This window comes from Schistosoma mansoni (genome assembly GCF_000237925.1).
Source record: "Schistosoma mansoni, WGS project CABG00000000 data, supercontig 0261, strain Puerto Rico, whole genome shotgun sequence".
Classification (NCBI taxonomy): Eukaryota; Metazoa; Platyhelminthes; class Trematoda; order Strigeidida; family Schistosomatidae; genus Schistosoma; species Schistosoma mansoni.
Genome location: NW_017386124.1, coordinates 74,960 through 94,170, shown reverse-complemented (window position 1 = coordinate 94,170; position 19,211 = coordinate 74,960). Strand labels below are relative to the sequence as shown.

Here is a 19,211-nt window from a genome sequence, read left to right as displayed (position 1 = left end):
AGATACCCAGTGACCGGCCTTATTACTTTACTATGAGGCGAAATCCTTATGATTTGTACAATAATAAAATCAAGTCATTGCTTCGTGCTGTTTCCTGAAATTCATACGCTGTCGGGAATTATCTAGTAACGTGTTATGTGAAGCATAGGGATTATCTCGAAAATATCCCACCACAATCTACCATACTTGTGAACTCTTAGTATCTGTTTTTTTATTTTTGATAGTCATTATTGACTTCAGACAAAGCGATCGGATGTCATTTACCACATCGGAGCCATTTTCTTTACAGACGCGTTTATCACCATAGATGACTGAGTTGAGGAACGCTCTTTAGACAAATTGTTGTTTTGATTCTTGATTTCAAGCGTATCTCAGTTGCATAGTTGATGCTGGGGATGCGAGATCCCCAAAAATCACTTTTTAAACATCTTATTTTCGTAATTTATTTTGAAAATTTGGATTTCTTATTTTCGTGTCACAAGCGCCCACTTTTATTTTAATTTTGTATTTCCCACTTGGAAGGACCTGAAATGTAATTGGTTTGTTTTCTTAATACGCTATTTTGTGATGTTTATCGAGGACACTTTTATACTGCACACATACGCTTGAGTTGTGTGCGTGTTCGTTCCTGTCTCCGACTGCTTGTGGAATTCACCTTTTACTCAACTGAATCTGGTCTTCTCCTTCTAGTTGGCAGTGCTGAGTTGCAGTAAATAGTTTAGGTTGTTTTGTTGTTGTGTTGCTGATCCTTCGTTCCATTCGCCGATTTCAGGTGATATCGTAATCTCTTCAAACGTAGCAGTTGAACACTTCGATAGAATTAACAATATTCATGCGAAAAAATTCTTGACAATATCAGGTAGAATTAATGGTATTAAAGACTAACCAAGATAATATTGAACAACAATCCGAAACCCTGAACAATTCTATTGAAAATTTCTCGATTTTTCGTGCCATTGAAGGAACTGATTAGCCACCAACCAAGGAGTACAACACAGTCCAAGTTATTTAAGTCAAGGAATAGTTAAAACATCTTCAGAATGCCTCATCTAGAATTCAAGGTATCCAACGAAATTACTATTTAGGTTGTCACGAATCTTAAATATCGCCTCACCGACAAGAAGCTTATTGTTGCTAGTGGCTTGAATAAGTTTTAACGGCCACCAATAATTATGATATGAAGCTGTTTCTTTCGACCATTTAAGGTCACTACTGTCTGAAAAGAAGTCTCGTAAAGAGGAAAAGTTGATGAGCGCTTTAGAAATATATTTCGCCAGTTCCCCAAACTACAAATCAATACTCTTCGAGTGTCTTCTCATTGAGCGAAACTAAGTGGGTTTGTATCTACTTCAGAATGTTGACTGTTATTGCTTCGTGAAGTATACAGTATATATGGAAGTCACATTTCATTTCACATATTAAAGTTCCTAAGACTTCTCGAATATAACAAGGATCAATTTGTTTTACTGGTAAATAGAATTCATCATAAACTTACAAGAACTGACAAACTATTGGCAACCAAAAATTTCGACACCAACCCAATAGGATAAACAGCACGATTTCGAAGACTGAACGACTGAACAACTGTACGCTGATTATTGTTGGCATCCTTAAAATAAATATGAGGTAAAAGTAAAATTCAGACAAAAGGTAAGCTAAGTTGAATAGTCTACAGTAGCCAAGTAGCCAAATTGCGCAACAGAATATCCGTTGTTAACATAACAAGGTCTGTTTAAAAATATTTCAATGTCTTGGTGCTAAAATAATGATCACTAGTATACTGAATATTGTACTATTTGGAATAATCACGATATATGTGGTATTTCAAAGAAAACAGTATTGCTACACATTATTAATGGTCAAATTAGAATTCTAGGAAAACAATTTACAACTATCTATAATACATTTATTTGCAAAAACTGAACTTGGTCGACTTCAACGACTCTGTCCATCTCAATAAGATCTCCACAACTCACAGTATGAAGGGTTAGTCGTCCAGATAAGACATATAAGCAATATTACTTACTTATACCTGTTACTCACAATGGAGCATAGGCCGCTGACCAGCATTCTCTAACCCACACTGTCCTGAGCGTAATGTGTTTTTTATTCTTCCTCTTCTCCTTTGGCATTCAGGATTCCATGTGAGGGCTTGCCTCGTGACGCAGTTGGCTGCTTTCCTCAATGTGTGTCCTAGCCACTTCCAGCTCTTCTTCCTGATTTTTTCCTCTGCTGGAACCCGGTTTGTTCTCTCCCGCAGTAGGTTGTTGTGGATAGTGTCTGGTCAACAGATTCGAAGTATCTTGCGTAGACAACTGTTAATAAACACCTGTATCTTCTGGATGATGAATTTCGTAGTTTTCCATATTTCCGCGCCATACAGTAGAACTGTCTTCACATGTGTATTGAAAATTCTGATCTTGGTGTTGGTTGACAATTGTTTTGAGTTCCGAATGTTCTTCAGTTGTAAATATGCTGCTCTTGCTTTGCCGATCCTCGCCCTCACATCTGCATCTGATCCACCGTGTTCATCAATGATGCTTCCCAGATATGTAAAGGTTTTCAAATCCTCCAGAGCTTCTCCGTCAAGTGTAATTCGATTGGTGCATGCTATGTTGTATAGGAGAATCTTTCTTTTTCCTTTGTGTATATTAAGACCTACTGCAGTTACACTGGTCGTCTTCTCTTGCATTTGTTGTTGCGTGTGTGACAGAAGAACTAGATCATCTTCGAAGTCTAAATCATCCAGCTGCATTCTACCTGTCCATTGTATCCCGTGCTTCCCTTCACATGCTGACGTCTTCATGACCCAGTCGATCACCAGGAGAAAGAGAAAGGGTGAGAGTAAGCAGCCTTGCGTGACACCGGTCTTTACCTCAAACGAGTCAGTGAGTTGTTATCCATGCACAATCTTGCAGTTTAATCCATCATAGGAATTCCGTATGATATTGACTATCTTCTCTGGCACGCCATAGTGTCGAAGAAGCCTCTATAGTGTTGTCCTGTCCCCAATATCAAATGCTTTCTCGTAGTCAATGAAGTTGATGTAGAGTGATGGATTCCATTCGATTGATTGTTCCACAATGATCCGTAGGGTTGCGATTTTTTTATTTATTTTTATTTTCATTTAAACACATAAATATTGGTACAAGGAAGCACCAGATAAATATGCACCTCACAAATCTCATTTGATTTGTGTGAGGGCTGTGATACTACCCAGGTGCCCAGACTGAAGCAGGCGGTTTTCTTAGGGGACCACACCCTGAGCCTTTGACCTGAAGGTCTGATACACAAGGCAGTGGAGCATCGTGAGGAGATGCAGTCCCATGGTAGCCGGTGATCAACGGTTGATTCGTACGCCATTTGTTCCCTCAGGATAATGGAGCCCATGTGCACCATTGGTTTGGAATCAGGGTTTTCCAACTCCTCAAGGTGGACTCTCCATGTCCACCAATCCGGTTAAAGCGCCGGACATTCGCTTATCGTCCCCTCACTTTCGTAAACAACACCCCCGCCACGAGAAGGCAGTGAGTAGGACTTTCCTGGCAGAGGCTATATATTGGCTGGCCATATGAGAGCATTTCGAGAGGGAGAGGTGACGCTCCCCACTGTCGGCCGTACCAGGGCATTTGGGGGCAGAGTTGCTGTTGTATCCCCTGGCGAATTATGAATCATAAATCTGATGTCCATTTATGGACAAATGTAATACGCCTATTCCTATTGGATAGTTGTTAAATGAGTAACCTAAATCTGATGTCTATTTATGGACAAATACAATATGCCCATTCCCTATTGGATAGTTGTTAAATAAGTGACCTAATCGTTTCCGTGTTCCTCTCATCATAACCTTTATTTTGACCTTGGAACTATTATTATTGATTACTTTCCCCCTAGCTACAGCCACATTGGCCAATTACTGTACAAATGTTATTTTTCTATTTTTTGGTATAATTGGGTCTGTTTGGTTAGTATATATAACCCAGTGTGCTTGTGAATAATGATTCATATTTCCGAGGCTGTTATTTGTGTTCTGGACTCAACTGGCTGGGCTAGGCAGGTAGAAAGGACCGAATAGCAATCAAGACTGCTCGTACGTATTTTTCTGTATCATTGCACGTTTCATATACAATAACGATTGTTATACGAGTCATAACAGTTGCGATTTGGTCAGTACACGATCGATGTTTACAGAATCCAGCCTGTTGATCTTGAAGTTGAGCGTCTACGGAGTCCCTGATTCTGTTTAACAATACCCTGTTGAAGACTTTTCCTGGTACTGAGGTAAGAGTGATGCCCCTGTAGTTATCACATTTGCTGAGATCACCTTTCTTTGGCATTTTGAGCAGAAGTCCTTCTTTTCAGTCTGTTGGTACTTGTTATTCATCACAAATCCTACTGAAGAGAATGTGGAGTATCTTTGCAGTTGCTGCTACATCTGCTGAAATGTTGTCTAGTCCCGCTGCTTTGCCGCTCTTGATTTGTCTGATGGCCACGCTGATCCATTCAATTGTTGGTGGGCCTACATCGACTGGGAGGTCCGTGAGTGCTACTTCGATGTTGGTGAATACCTTGGCTTCCTTGCTTCTCCCTGATCGTTCTGGTTTACGGTAATTTCCAGCGAGTTTCTTTGTTGTGTCACACAGTTGTCTCATGTTTCCTTCCTTTTCAGCCCTTTCCGCTGTCATTGCTAAATCTTCCACATATTTACGTTTGTAGGTTCGGATGCTCTTCTTCACTTGCTTGTTTACTTCTGTGTATTCGGCTTGTGCCTTGGTTTTTTCTGCTATTGTTCGGCTGGTATTGATTGTTGCCTTCTTGTTCCTCCTTTCTTCAATCTTATCCAGTGTACCAACAGTGATCCATTCTTTGTGATGGTGCTTCTTGTGGTAATATGCGACGATATATCAGTGTAAACAACCTCACCTACTTTCTTGACATGTAAAAGCATTAATATGGTGAAAATTTGATGAAGTCTACAAGATCAAACCAGGACAAAGCCGTTTAATGATAGTTCAACTGACGAGAATTCATAATACAAACCAATTCCGGATTATTTTCATACACTCAGTACTACGTAGAACAAATAAAGTAACAAGTCACTTGCTTGAGCAAACACACTGTACCATCTTATCAGTTAGTACAAAAACACTTCAATATTCATTGATAACTCGACAATTGATTAGTGCATACGACATAATATCACATAAAGTCATCTATAGCTTAGTCAACTGTAGAATGACACTAACTGTACCATTTGAGTGAATCTGTCTTAAGTTTGGAGTTCTCATGATTTTTCGGTTCTCAATTTCGCCAAGAGCATGATTGTACAGGCTTTTACTAGTATTATAATAGGGATCGCGCACACAACACACGAACCCATTTTCCTACACAATCATTTTTTCGACTACTTTGTGGTTATTTACTGTCCAAACGTTTACGTTCCAATAACCACACTTTCGAAAGTTTTTCACACTTTTAACAATCAGTAATGTCCCCAAATGCCCTGGTACGGTTGAGAGTGAGGAGAGTCCACTCTCCCTCTCGAAATGCTCTCACATGGCCACGCGAAAATATAGCTTCTGTCAGGGTAGTCATACTCATTGCCTTCTCGCACAAGGGTGTTGTTTACGAAATTGAGAGGACGAAAAGCGAATGTCCGGCGCTTTAACCGGGTTGGTGGACATGGAAAGTCCACCTAGCTTACTTACTTACTTTCGCCTGTTACTCCCAATGGAGCATAGGCCGCCGACCAGCATTCTCCAACCCACTCTGTCCTGGGCCTTCTTTTCTAATTCTATCCAGTTCTTCTTCATTCTTCTCATGTCTGTCTCTATTTCTCGGCGTAATGTGTTCTTTGGTCTTCCTCTTCTCCGTTGACCTTCAGGATTCCATGTGAGGGCTTGTCTTGTGACGCAATCGGATGATTTCCTCAAAGTGTGCCCAATCCACTTCCAGCGCTTCCTCCTGATTTCTTCCTCCGCTGGAATCTGGTTTGTTCTCTCCCACAGTAACTTGTTGCTGATAGTGTCTGGCCATCGGATCCGAAGTATCTTGCGTAGACAACTGTTAATAAATACTTGTATCTTCTGGATAATGGCTTTCGTAGTTCTCCACGTCTCCGCCCCATACAATAGAACTGTTTTGACATTTGTATTGAAAATTCTAACCTTGGTGTTGGTTGATAATCCTCCAGAGCTTCTCCGTCAAGTGTAATTTGATTGGTGCATATTGCGTTGTATCGGAGAGTCTTGCTTTTCCCTTTGTTTATATTGAGACCTACTGCTGCTGAGGCTGCTGCTACACTGGTCGTTTTCTCCTGCATTTGTTGTTGCGTTCGTGATAGAAGAGCCAGATCATCTTCGAAGTCTATATCGTCAAGTTGCATCCTGCCTGTCCACTGTATCCCGTGCTTTCCTCCAGATGTTGACGTCTTCATGATCCAGTCGATTACCAGGAGAAAGAGAAAGGGTGAGAGTAAGCAACCTTGCCTTACACCAGTCTTTACTTCAAACGAGTCGGTGAGTTGTCCTCCGTGGACGATTTGGCAGTATAGTCCATCAAAGTCCACCTAGAGGAGTTGGAAAACACTGATTCCAAACCATTGGTGCACATGGGCTCCAGTATCCTGAGGGAACAAATGGCGTACGAATCAACCGTTGATCACCGGCTACCATGGGACTGCATCTCCTCACGATGCTCCACTGCCTTGTGTATCAGACCTTCAGGTCAAAGGCTCAGGGTGTGGTCCCCTAAGAAAACCGCCTGCTTCAGTCTGGGCACCTGGGCAGTATAACAGCCCTCACACAAATCAAATGAGATTTGTGAGGTGCATATTTATCTGGTGCTTCCTTGTACCAATATTTATGTGCTTAAATAAATAAAACAATCAATAATTACTATCATTAAAAAACACACCAAATATGAAAGTTTAATGAAAAACGGGTAAATCTTTCGCTCACCTTAGCTGTGACTTCAATCACGTGAAATGAATACGGATTGGCTGACCACTGAGATGTATTCCATGGAAGTACATATAAAGGTGTTGAATTACCACTCTCAAGTGATTTGGCTGGTTCAGCGAATCCTTGATGAATGCCATTGATTGACACAGAAACTCTTAGAATAGGCGATAGTGACCAAACTAAAATTCTGATCAAAATATCGGTCAACAAAGAGATAAAACTGTTTGTTTCTTAAACTGAATAGTTAAGGCATCTAGACAAAAACAATAATAGACTAATAGATGACGCCGCAAACCTACCAGTAAGACGTGATTACATTTAATTTACCTGTTCAATAACAAATAATTACGGTACTTCTAAACAGAATACTGAACGTTTGGACAGGCTTTAGACAAACGTATTCTGATTGAAGAAATAACTATCCTGTACAGCGTTTCAATATTTAGGTAATCATTGATCACCATAATGAACGTATTTTACGAGATGAGGCAGTCAAGATTAGGAGAATTATTTAGTTTAGTGTAACTCATTCTCCAAACAAAGGTTCATGCACGCGACTACGGACCACAGGCACTGCGTAAAAGACTGCGATGCAACCTGAGTACGTAAATCACGGTTCGAATTAGTGAACTGTTAGTTGAAAGGTGAGTATTCTAACTATTGGACTACCGATTTAAGGAATATTGAAATACTTATTGTTTAACAAAATGACAATTCTTGTGATGAAACTAGCATCTTAAAGTGAATAATAAAATACTTCTAATAATTCGGTTAAAAATGATAACAGCTTTGACGATAAAAGTCAGCATAAATAAAACCAACATTCGGATTATTTTATCGAACAATCTGGTTGTTCATCATTTCCCTACATTTATGAAAAAAGAGCAACCCCGAGATTAGTTTTTGAAATTTGTTTGCTTACTCAGAAAAGGAGAAATAATATTCAATTACAAGTCCAGAAGTTATAAATGTAAAAAAGCATGAATTCGATCGAGCGACAGTTACCATACGTATAACACAAACAATTACGATTTAATTAGACCTAGTATCTAGATTCAGTCTAGATTAGACTGAAGACCTAGTATGTCTTCAAAATGTTATTTCAAATTAACCTTTGCCACCTATTCATTAGTTAACTCCGCCTGTATTTATTCTAGAGTTACTGCCGGTCTCAAGCCCGGGTAAAGAAGGAGGGTTGGGCATGGGGCCGGTAACCCCATTCCTTAAACAACAACCTTGCTAAAAAAACTAACCAGAATAAACAATTTGAACCATGTAAGACATTAAAGAGGAAGGATGTATTGGTAAAATTTCAGCGAATGAATTTGAAGTAAATCCAACGTTTTGCCTGGCAATCTGGTCCCGGATTTTTCAAGGAAATATAATCAAACATCAAAATTATGAAATAAAATTATTATTATTATTAGACCCAAGCTGGACAGAAAAGGTTAAATTCATTTGATTTGTGTGAAGGCTGTGATACTACCCAGGTGCCCAGACTGAAACAGGTGGTTTTCTTAGGGGACCACACCCTGAGCCTTTGACCTGAAGTTTTGATACACAAGGCAGTGGAGCATCGTGAGGAGATGCGGTCCCATGGTAGCCGGTGACCAACACTAGGTTCATACGCTATTCGTTCCTCTCTTCGTACAGCTTTCTGGACTTAACGAGGGTCGAGGCACAGGTATTCCGAGCTTTTTGATACTGAGATTTCGCCTCAACCCACCCGGTTAAGGCGTCGAACATTCGCCTTTCGTCCTCTCAATTTCGTAAACAACACCCTTGTGCGAGAAGGCAATGAGTAGGATTTCCCTGGCAGGGGCTATATACGCGTGGCCATGTGAGAGCATTTCGAGAGGGAGAGTGGACTCTCCTCACTCTCGATCGTACCAGGGCATTTGGGGGCCACAATGAGTAAATGGTAAGGAATATATATTAAACATGTTAAGACATTGTTACAAATACAGTAACACATACACTAGAAGTATAACACAGTGACATTTCTAAAATAACACCGTTGGATGCCTGCTCAGTGGTCTATCCATTAAGTGCTCTGGCGCGAGACTGGTGGGTTCTGGGTTCGAATCTCACGAATGCGGGATCGTGGATGCGCACTGTTGGGGAGTCCCACAATAGGACGAAACGGACCGTCCAGTGCTTCCAGGTTTCCCATGGTGGTCTAGCTTCAATTGACTCACGCTTTCAACTATGAAAACTTCTAAAATAGTTAACTAACGATTTAAGTGTTTTACTGAAACTTAAGATACATGCCATCAAAATTAAATGGATACCTTAAACATTACTATCATGTACACTGTATTTATTTTAATATATTTTCATTATTATTAACTTTATTCAATATTATATATATTTATTACAACATGGAATTCTCAGCACAAAGTAGTTCACCAAGTTTCTTTCACAAAACAAAAAAAAACAATCGATAGCTTTATAGATACATACACAAAATGAGAAAGTAAATTATTTGAAATGAAATGAAAAGTTTTTTAAAAAACAAGATAACAATCTATGTTAATTTTACTTAGCAATATGTTTAAGTAAGTTCGTCACATAGTAAACTTGATAAATGCGGTATTGTGAAGCTTTTATACCCTTGCTTGAGTGCATGGATTCTAATGTATTGGCATCTCGTCCTACCAGAAGATATACAAAATGTGAATGCAGTAACTAAGAAGTATGTTGTATACGCATTAACGACAGACAATGTGTCCAATTTAATTAAACTCTTCAAAATCAGTATTAATTACCTTATGTGTGTAGAAAACTCGATCCTATGAAATGGTTCTTTTCTTGGGAGTAAAAAGTTGGCGTTTTTAGGATTTGTGATTAAAATAATAGGCCATTCTTTGTTTGAGTCATTGAGTGAGAATTTCCTCACATCTACAAACGACACTAAATCGTTGTCAACAGCCACAATTCGGAAGCTGGAAATCAATAAAAAAGGGGACACGAAAATTTAATATACACATGAATCATATATATATATATATACGAGTTACTTATAGCAGGTCCCAATAAATATTCAAAACTCCATTACACGACAAACGAGTTAATAACATGTAGCATGATGCGATTCGTCAAATCAAATAGCTATTCCATGGACTGGTATGAAAATATTACATTCCTACTAATAACAAAATAACATTAGAACACCTTAGATAACCATATGGCTCAAACTCTGAACTGGAATCAATAGAAATAGCATTACAAATCAGGTAAAACTGATTTAAAGCTCAATTTTATCTTGAGACTTCTTAACAGTGTGCAACCTTAAATAATATCGAATATATGATGTTTAGACTTAGCAGTAAGCACCTAAGTTACGGGATAAGTTTATTACCTGAATAATGTTATATTGCTGTAATGTGACATACACCATTGGACTGATGACAATTTTTAGAAGTAGTGCAGTTGCGTACAATGAAAGATGAACCTTTGATTGATTGTGAGACTGAGTGCTGTTAAAGCAGACAGCAAGAAATACTTCAGGCATAGTGCCTAAATACAAAAAACAGTACAACAGTAGAAATACAGGAAACTTGTGCTAATGCTATGTGATTCAGCAGTGAATTTTTATAACTGATTTCCATACGCGGAAATACACTTTCTGATTGGATCTGCATAATGACCATACTATTTTTAATGGTAAGCATTTTACCTATTAGTTAGGTCTCATAAGCCCACATAACAAATCAATATAGATTCGTGAAATTCCGAAAAATGGTACCTTTGAAACCAGTGCTTACCCTAAGGATCGATGCATACGTTTTGTTGCTTTACATAATTCTTCTCATTATACACTTCTGGTTGAGTTCCTTAACAGCTTTAACAACTAAGTGGTTAACAACATTACAATAATTTAGTTGTACGGTTCAACACCACAGAACACGAGTATGTATATTAAAAGAAGGGAAACATAACAATGAGAAGTAAAACACATAACTTACTAACGATTATCACGCCAATCACCTAATTCCCATTCCCAATAACCTTGAGGCTGCAAAAAATACATCTTCTTAGCCAATCCAAACAACGTATGTAAATGACCGCATAAATAAGCAAATGCATTATCCCTGCAATAAAGGAAATACGCATAGCATTTACGAGAGACTGTATTCTAAATCAAAATTCAGATATACAAATTGGATTTAATTAGAGCATAGTACGGGCCACGTGTTACGTATGCTTGAACACCGATTACCACGACGCGCTATGCTGACTAGTGTAGGGGATGGTATGAAGAGAGTTAGGGGCGGCCAAACCAAAACATGGCATCAGTGCTTGAAGTCACTAACTTCTAGTCTTAGCCATGTTGGTAGATGCAGACTACCTGGTTGGGGTCCGCGTGACTATCGTAACCAATGGTTGGAGACTCTGGGTGACATGGCTCAGAATCGATCACAATGGCGTAGGTGTATACACTCTTTATCTTCCCTTAAACCTTGAGATTAAAATTGCTTCATAACTTTTTTCCTTCCTATACTATATCCTTATATACAACCTTTCTTTATATACTACCACCACTAAATTAATTACTTCTATGAATCCGGTCTTCATCTTGTTGTGCTAACGAGGTATGGCAACTTGGACCGATGCATAAATGTGCCTGGTCCTACGTTATTGCTGACTGACGAGTATTTCTTACTGCCCATATCCAACACAGTTGTTGACAACTGATAGATAAGAAAAATTAGCTATCAACCTGAAATTTAATTATAATAAAATAAGTATAGTTGCCTTATTTACTACATGTATATCTATCCTAATGAACATGCGTTGGATATTTCGAACATAGAAAACGCGAAACGAGAGAAAAACATTTAAGAGATCATTAGTCTGTATACAGTTATAATTCAGAATATTGAAGATTAGACTGTTTGTATTTGTTTCTAATGAAAGTATAAATAGAAATGATTTTGAAGTACATTATTCACAGTACTTCAATATTTATGTTTATTACAGAAAGAGTTCAACATGTAAACCCTGGAAAGCTACAATTTATTTTAGTCACTAATTACAGATCCTGAGAGTGAGCAGAAAAACTCAGTGCAAACAATAATAGTGTTAATCAAATTGATCAAAATTTAGTTCTGAATATCAACAACAGGACAACACGAAATCATACAGAATAAGCACCATACAAGTTAGTGGCCATTTCGAATCAGCAGATTAGTAGATAACAAGCTAGCCTTGTAAGAGATAGTTACAGAGTTAGGATCACTGTGTGAACAATTGAAAAGGAATCAAACTAGTTAAAGAGCTAATTAAGACTAACTGAATTCTTAGCAAGAAACACTTTACAGTATACTTTTCTCCAACAAGTTCTTTAAGTTTCACGCTTTCCAACGAACCAAACACTTCTACGCCTAAATACTTTTAAAGTGCACAGTGAATTACTGAGCTGTCAGGAGGATGATAGTCCTGTACCTAAGTGCTTAAAATACAAAAGGACTGATAAACAACAAAATAGATGACTATGTTTGCAACTAGATGTGTTGTGCAACTTTACTCGAAATGGATCCAGTAACAATAACCATTCCGGTGCAACAACAAGTAATCGTATTAACTTACGGGTTAGCTCATGAATAACTTTTGAACTCTACCTACTTGGAAAAGAAATGCGAAGGGATGTGTTTTTTGCCAAGAAAACCTATGCGAAAGTAAGAAAACTATGTATCTATCGGTGAATTATTTAACCGAATGCAATTAGAAAAGTATAAATACCAATTATTTTTGATACAGTTAAATACTAACAACTTAAAGTCGAATGATATAAAACCTACCCAATCATTGAACCCAGATTAGAATCACTTGAAACAACCGTGGAAGTTGGATAATGTCCAAATACAAACGTCTGATTACTATCTTTAGCCTTATCAATCGACTTTGAAAACTGTGTTTTAACATTCTGTAATATTAGGTTAAATATCGATAGAACATAATAAAAGAAAATATGAGCAGTTTACAATAAACCAAAAATATTACAAATATATGTTTGCTAAAACTAGTGGACCAGTTATATACAACGCGGAATCCAAAGTATCAGTCGCCGTACCTCATATAAGCACGATATATATGTCTAGAGTATTACGTACTAGACACGGTAAACTGAGTTACTTATAAAAAAACAACTGACTATTAACATTAGTACCAAATCTTCCCTTTGAATGTTATACAGTGCGAATTATGCGTCACATATCTCCAGAGAGAGAACACGTGAAAACTAAGGAGCTAAGGTACTGATGTTTGAAACGATACCACGAAAACGTTTTTCCTTCTTGGAAACGCTACAACTGGCAATTAGTGTTACTCAACAGAAAGAACCAGCAAACAACAGAGAAATTATATGCTAAACTTCACGACTGAAAATCACTGTTCATAATCTACAAAAGTACCACGAAATGTGATATATAAAGATTCTAAATATCATACTTAGCCCAGATGTTAGGCTTTATACAGCCTTTACAGTCCGAAAATCCAAATAATCAATCAAACTAATGGTCACGGCTTCTCGCTAGAACGTCAGGAAATCAATCTTGAAGCCAGTCACTAGTGAGTGGTCTAGAGGTTAAGAGTTCGTGAGCGAGATCGAAGGTCCTGGCTTCGAGTCCCATGTGGGGGATCGTGGATGCTCACTGTTTAGTCTCATACTAAAAAGAAACGGCCGTTCAGTGCTTCCAGGTTTTCAATGGCGGTCTAGCTCAGATTGATTTGTCAATTTAACCGTTGAAATCATGCACTCGAACACCTTCAACTAATCATGAAGTTCTTCAAAATGGACCGGTATGATTCACAAATGCAAAACTCAGTAGTTAGTGTCTTGATGAGCAATTTTCAACCTATTGACCGTGGTCTCAGCATGATCATTAGAAGTAGAGGATATTAGCAGGTTACTGATACTCGACCATGGGTGTCTACGAGGCATTGTTTATGTATTTTGGGATCACGGAGTAAGCAATCCTTGGGTTGGAAAGAGTACCAGGTAAGGAAGGGAAATCAATCGATGAGGTAGTATATCTTAATCAACTGAGATGATTGGGACGTATTACGTATGTCAACCACCGCCTACCTCACCTAAGTCACATCAAGTTTTCTTTATGACTACTACGGAAAACAAGAGCGTGGACAAACACTTAGAACTGTTGCGAACAAACCTAGTTCACAGTTGGACCAAATTTGAAATGATAATGGCAAGGCTTCATGAAAAACGAATTCTGGTGAGCTAGTCGGTCTATTCCATGCTACAATACAAGTTACCAAATATCATAAATAGTAATAATGTCTAGCAACTGACACAGCTTACCAAGTTAAAACTACCGAAAAAATTAAGAGGCCATTTCAATCCAGGTTCAGTAGATAAATCAATACTTATGAAGGAATACTGACCATATGGTTTTACAAGTTTGAATATGTTTGACCTAAATGAAAATCGGCCCCTTACACCAAATCGACTGAAATAACAACGAAAAAACAAAAGACATTTTCTTATTATGTTAAACCATGTCGATAAATTTGCCGTTTTTTATTTTACACAAGATGCGTCAAAAAAAGGAAGTACTATAATAAGATAACAAAGTATTTTAAAACTGCTACAGCATAAGAGTTCAGACAGGATAAACTAGATAACAGGTCAACAGAATTCATCATTTCATTTATTTGTTCGTGTATCTAGGTAGCTATATAAGTGCTGGTGGTGGCGTGAGTGATGAGATTGATGCACGCATAAGGAAAGCCAGAGCGGCTTATGCCAATCTGGGCCATCTTTGGCGCCTTCGTGATGTTAGTCTGGCTGTAAAAGGTCGGATTTACAACGCGTCGGTGAGAGCAGTTGAGGTAACTACTTGAGGTAACTAATGCTGATGACAGTTCGCCATAGGCTCTAACTCGGCCTGATGAAGAGTGAATATCTGATCTATACAACTACGTCCAGTCTGGTATTCTCTAGTCTGCTCTTCACGAGCTTTGATTAGGTGTCGAAGTATTATTGAAGCTAATATATTAGACACTATTTTAGTCAAAAACTGATTCCTATGGCGACCGCTCTAACTCGACCAGTTGTGTTCGAGCAGAGAGCCATTATAAGGTTAATGTACTTTTTTGGTACTCCTTTCAGTGACAAACACTGCCACAGAACCTCACGATCAACGGAGTCAAATGCCGCCTTAATATCGAGAAATACTACTATTGTGGGACGTCGGAATCACGGGTACTACAGAGAGGCTCGCATAACTCTAAGACGGATTACAGTGATTCCAAAGTCAATAGAAGCGAGATATAAATTACCACGTCATCCGAAATTGTCTAAATAAAGCGCAACACCACAGACCAGTGAATCAAATGAAATCACTCAGTACAGCTTTTTGTTACAACTCGACAAAAGATGGACAAATTATTAAACGACCAATTAGTAATGATATTGAAAACTTTATGAATTGTATGAGTCTGTGATTTACCTGTAATAATCACCATCACCACCAAACGATGGAACGCCAAAACTATCTAAAGAATATCAAAGTGATGATTAAATCTAACCATGATTTCCCCGTACATCAAACCACCTAGTTAAATTAAGTACTCCAGACTGTTCCAGAAGTGACAAATAATCCCTCCATTCTTCCGGATTTTGAGAAGACGACGAGAACGTCTTACCCTTGCCATCAGTAATATCACCTTATGCAAATAAAATGTAGTGAGACAACATACCTGACGCGATTACAATTTCAGGTCGGATTACAGGAATGTATGTAGAACAAAACTCAAAGAAGTTCATCTGTCTGTCTTTAGAGCCGAACTCGCTAAAATGCAAATCTGTAATCTTAAAACTCCATATAAGTAGTAAGCTTATCTTACATGTACGAACCAGAAAACATTGTGAGCACCACCATCGATGACCTTATCATTGTGAACAAAGGACCTAACTTCAAAGGCAACTGAATAGCTTAAAGACAGCAAATTGATGAATATGCAAGACCAGCATAATATTAATATGGAGAAAAAGAAAAAAGACCGTCCGAACATCAGATCAAAGCTGCAGTAGTATGTTCCACTGACTGAGGTTACTGGGCACTTGTAGTTCAGACCACCGTAAAACGATTGGTATGTAGTTGGCGTCGAGTTTCGGTGGACTATGATCACAACTACAGGAAACTATGTGCCAGTTACAAAGTTAGATACTTCCGTGAGCCAAATATCTGAATGAAAAAGAAGGTTGTAGTATAATGTAGTTGTTGGTGATCTTGTGGTATCTAAATAATACCGAGATCGTGCCAAAGTTTTGACTACGCCTAGCGACTGAGCGTACACGAATTCGCGCAAGGTCACAAAGTGACAAAAAAGTAATTTTTGGTACACTTAAACAAACAGGTACAACGAATCCATAATTAGTACACCTAATCATAATGACCATTATTTTCGCTACACCAATCGTGTTCTCGTCATAAAGGTAGGTCAATACAGAAGCTTCTCGCTAGCAAAGGGTTACACTCTCGTCACGTAGCGGTTTCGTTCGTGGGACTGATCGGCGAACGTGCGATTGTAGGACGAAATGGTTGACGAACAGGATGTGATCGTTGATCCTCGAGTTGTCATTGAAGGTCTTGTAGGGTCACTGAATATCGAACAGATCACTGATCCCTGTCAAGGTCAAGGGTAGTCAACGCACACAAACCAATCATACGCCATGGACTGGCCCACGCGGCAGTGGTTATTCTTTCACTTCTGTACTTCCGTAGTTGTACCTTAACTAATATATTCTTGTCATAACGTCCTTTGTGTTGTACAGTCTCCATATCATCTATTATCCTTTGATGCGTCGATGGTTCAATCCATGTAAGGGCTGGTCGCGAGGTGTGACTTCAGCGTTAATTGGTTCGTCCCCATTCTCGTCTAACTCTAGTAGGCCCCTCCAATCATTTCGACATAGAACTCCAACGTTGATGTTCTACACTGGTGAGCAAGACTTCGAATAACGCAACCTATCATTATGTTCTTTTTTTTACATTTTGTACTTATTATTTTCCATTTTTAACTTCGGCTATCTTTATCAGTTTCTGTGAACATTCGTTGCTTCATATCAATGTTGATTAGTATTTCAACTGAAATAATTAGTTCAATCGATAGAACTAACCAATCAACTACGACTGTAATCGACTATCGTGGTTCTTTAACAAGCATTAGCAGCATGTAAATGCTCCTGTGTAATATGTCTGTTAAAATATCAACCACTCGTAAGTATGGCCTCAAGGCAACACGTACGCATATCTGTTTGCAACTTATCCACTTGTATAACCAATACAGGATAAACTGCCGATTATTAAATTCATCTTTCTCCTTATTCACTGTCAACTAACTACTATCAAAAACTATCTACTAGAATATTTTACTTTCTTGACCACTGCCTGCCTCATTTCCAATTGCTGAGTTCCATGGCGAATCAGAGGATACAAATGCTAGAAATTTACGGTGAGTTTGAACTATAAATTTCCTGCAATGTTAGATCTTGTTTAAACTTCGTCAGGCAATTCTACGTGTTCAACCTAAATTAGACTTATTCCAATTCAGTCTACAACGTTTCGTTAATCTACGAAGTTAATCCACAAATTTCAATTACTTTGGAGCAAGAGTAATCCAGGCGAGTTTCATAATTGAGTTAGTTAATTTCGTATAATGTTTATAATGTCTAACATTTTGCGGCTACTTTCACTTAGAGTAGTCATACATTCTGTCACTGCCGTCAAATGTTAGTCGAAACTACTTACATTTATGACTTGTAAGTCAACATACTCCGAAAAAACGTATTTCATGTACACGAGCAATCTTAGTCCATGTCTTAATGAGACACTTCGTCGTACTTGATGTCACTTAGAGCTAGATAATATGCTTTTTTACGAAACGATCACGTTATCTAAACCTAAACTTTAGTTACATTGGTGGTTACCATTTAAATTAATGTTTACTATGCGCTTTTTTTGTTTGCTGTTATCTCATACAGTAAATCATGACTCGATTTCCTTATTGCACTAAAGTCACTTTAATTCCGTCTTCGGCTTATTCACATACAATACGGGTTTGGAAAATATCTAAACGTCTTCTGAAATTCTCCACAAACCCCACGATAGTCTTCGTACATGTTTGATACTGCACATCCAATTGCTACATAAACAATGCCCAAACGAACGTTCAGTACAATTGTCAGTACACGAAATGATGTTACTTCGATGTGACATTACAACACCTTCGAACTATTGTAGTTATTCAACTTTGACGTCGTATTTTTTCATATTATGAAGTATTGTTTCCGCGTGGCTGTTATCTAACAGATGATTTTGGTACATCAATCGGCTGTTCAACTACTCGACGATCTAAAGCCTGTCCAGTTCAATTGGTGGTTTGACGACACTCATTCACGCGAATCATCGGTTTACGCAGTCGAGCGCGTCTCCTGCAAACTGACAACGATATTGTCGTCTCGACCCCAACACTGACAGCATTTTTCACCGATATCATTGACATGAGTCCAGAGTGACACTCTTGGTTTCTTATGTTTTTTTCTACATTTTTCGGTTCACTCATCAAACACGTGTGCAGCACTCACCAATTATCATCTTTTAGAGATTTCATCGTGCCACCTTTCGCTCTCGCTCTCTATTATTCGACCCACATTGATTTTCACAGCAGTTATCAGTTTTTCCAAACTGACTGCAAGTTGATCAGAAGCTTTACACAAGGAAACTACGACTTATCTTCACGGTTATAATTCTGTACTTACAGTTAGTCTGTTGAATATATATATAACTAGAAATCGACGCTTACGAACGGTTGTCAGCGACACTTACTGACTTTCTACTTTGTACCAAGGGCAGTACAAACATCGGCACCGATTGATAATACACTTATCGTACTATCACTGTGACATCACTACTCTTGCGACAAACTTACCTTTTCTCATCTGAGGAACTCAACCACTTGCCAGAGCTATCTTTTTCAACGCAACTTGATAAAACTCCAAAATGTTTCTTTTTCTATTATTTCTATGGTTGATCGCTTAACATTCAACCAACGTCCTTGTTACGTGTTATTACTCGTTGTTTCCCGATCAGTTTCTGCAGCCTCCTTTCCATTTCTTTTACAGCTCCGCAATACCCGGAGGATTCATATTAATCGTCTGGCAACCTCCGGCGCGCGACTACTGCCAACATGTTTGGTATCGATTCAAACGGCCGTGAATCT

At 38.4% G+C, this 19,211-nt stretch overlaps 3 protein-coding genes across 3 annotated transcripts; 1 reads left to right on the top strand and 2 right to left on the bottom strand.

The window, feature by feature from the left end:
- Nucleotides 1–830: 830 nt before the first annotated feature.
- Nucleotides 831–5,288, bottom strand: Smp_145750 (hypothetical protein; the record flags this gene model as incomplete). The annotated part of the gene is made up of 3 exons (XM_018790798.1): nucleotides 831–881; nucleotides 1,496–1,609; nucleotides 5,247–5,288. The coding sequence occupies 3 exons, from the start codon at nucleotides 5,286–5,288 to the stop codon at nucleotides 831–833; spliced, it is 207 nt and encodes a 68-aa protein (XP_018647385.1).
- Nucleotides 5,289–9,563: 4,275 nt separating this feature from the next.
- On the bottom strand, nucleotides 9,564–16,001 carry Smp_145760 (helicase, putative; the record flags this gene model as incomplete). Its single annotated transcript, XM_018790787.1, has 8 exons — nucleotides 9,564–9,907; nucleotides 10,931–11,056; nucleotides 12,836–12,891; nucleotides 14,287–14,434; nucleotides 15,437–15,482; nucleotides 15,516–15,653; nucleotides 15,687–15,798; nucleotides 15,834–16,001. The coding sequence occupies 8 exons, from the start codon at nucleotides 15,999–16,001 to the stop codon at nucleotides 9,727–9,729; spliced, it is 975 nt and encodes a 324-aa protein (XP_018647384.1). The 3' UTR covers nucleotides 9,564–9,726.
- A 2,521-nt stretch (nucleotides 16,002–18,522) lies between these two features.
- Nucleotides 18,523–18,738, top strand: Smp_205220 (unnamed protein product; the record flags this gene model as incomplete). Its single annotated transcript, XM_018790776.1, has 1 exon — nucleotides 18,523–18,738. The coding sequence occupies one exon, from the start codon at nucleotides 18,523–18,525 to the stop codon at nucleotides 18,736–18,738; it is 216 nt and encodes a 71-aa protein (XP_018647383.1).
- Between the last annotated feature and the right edge of the window lie 473 nt (nucleotides 18,739–19,211).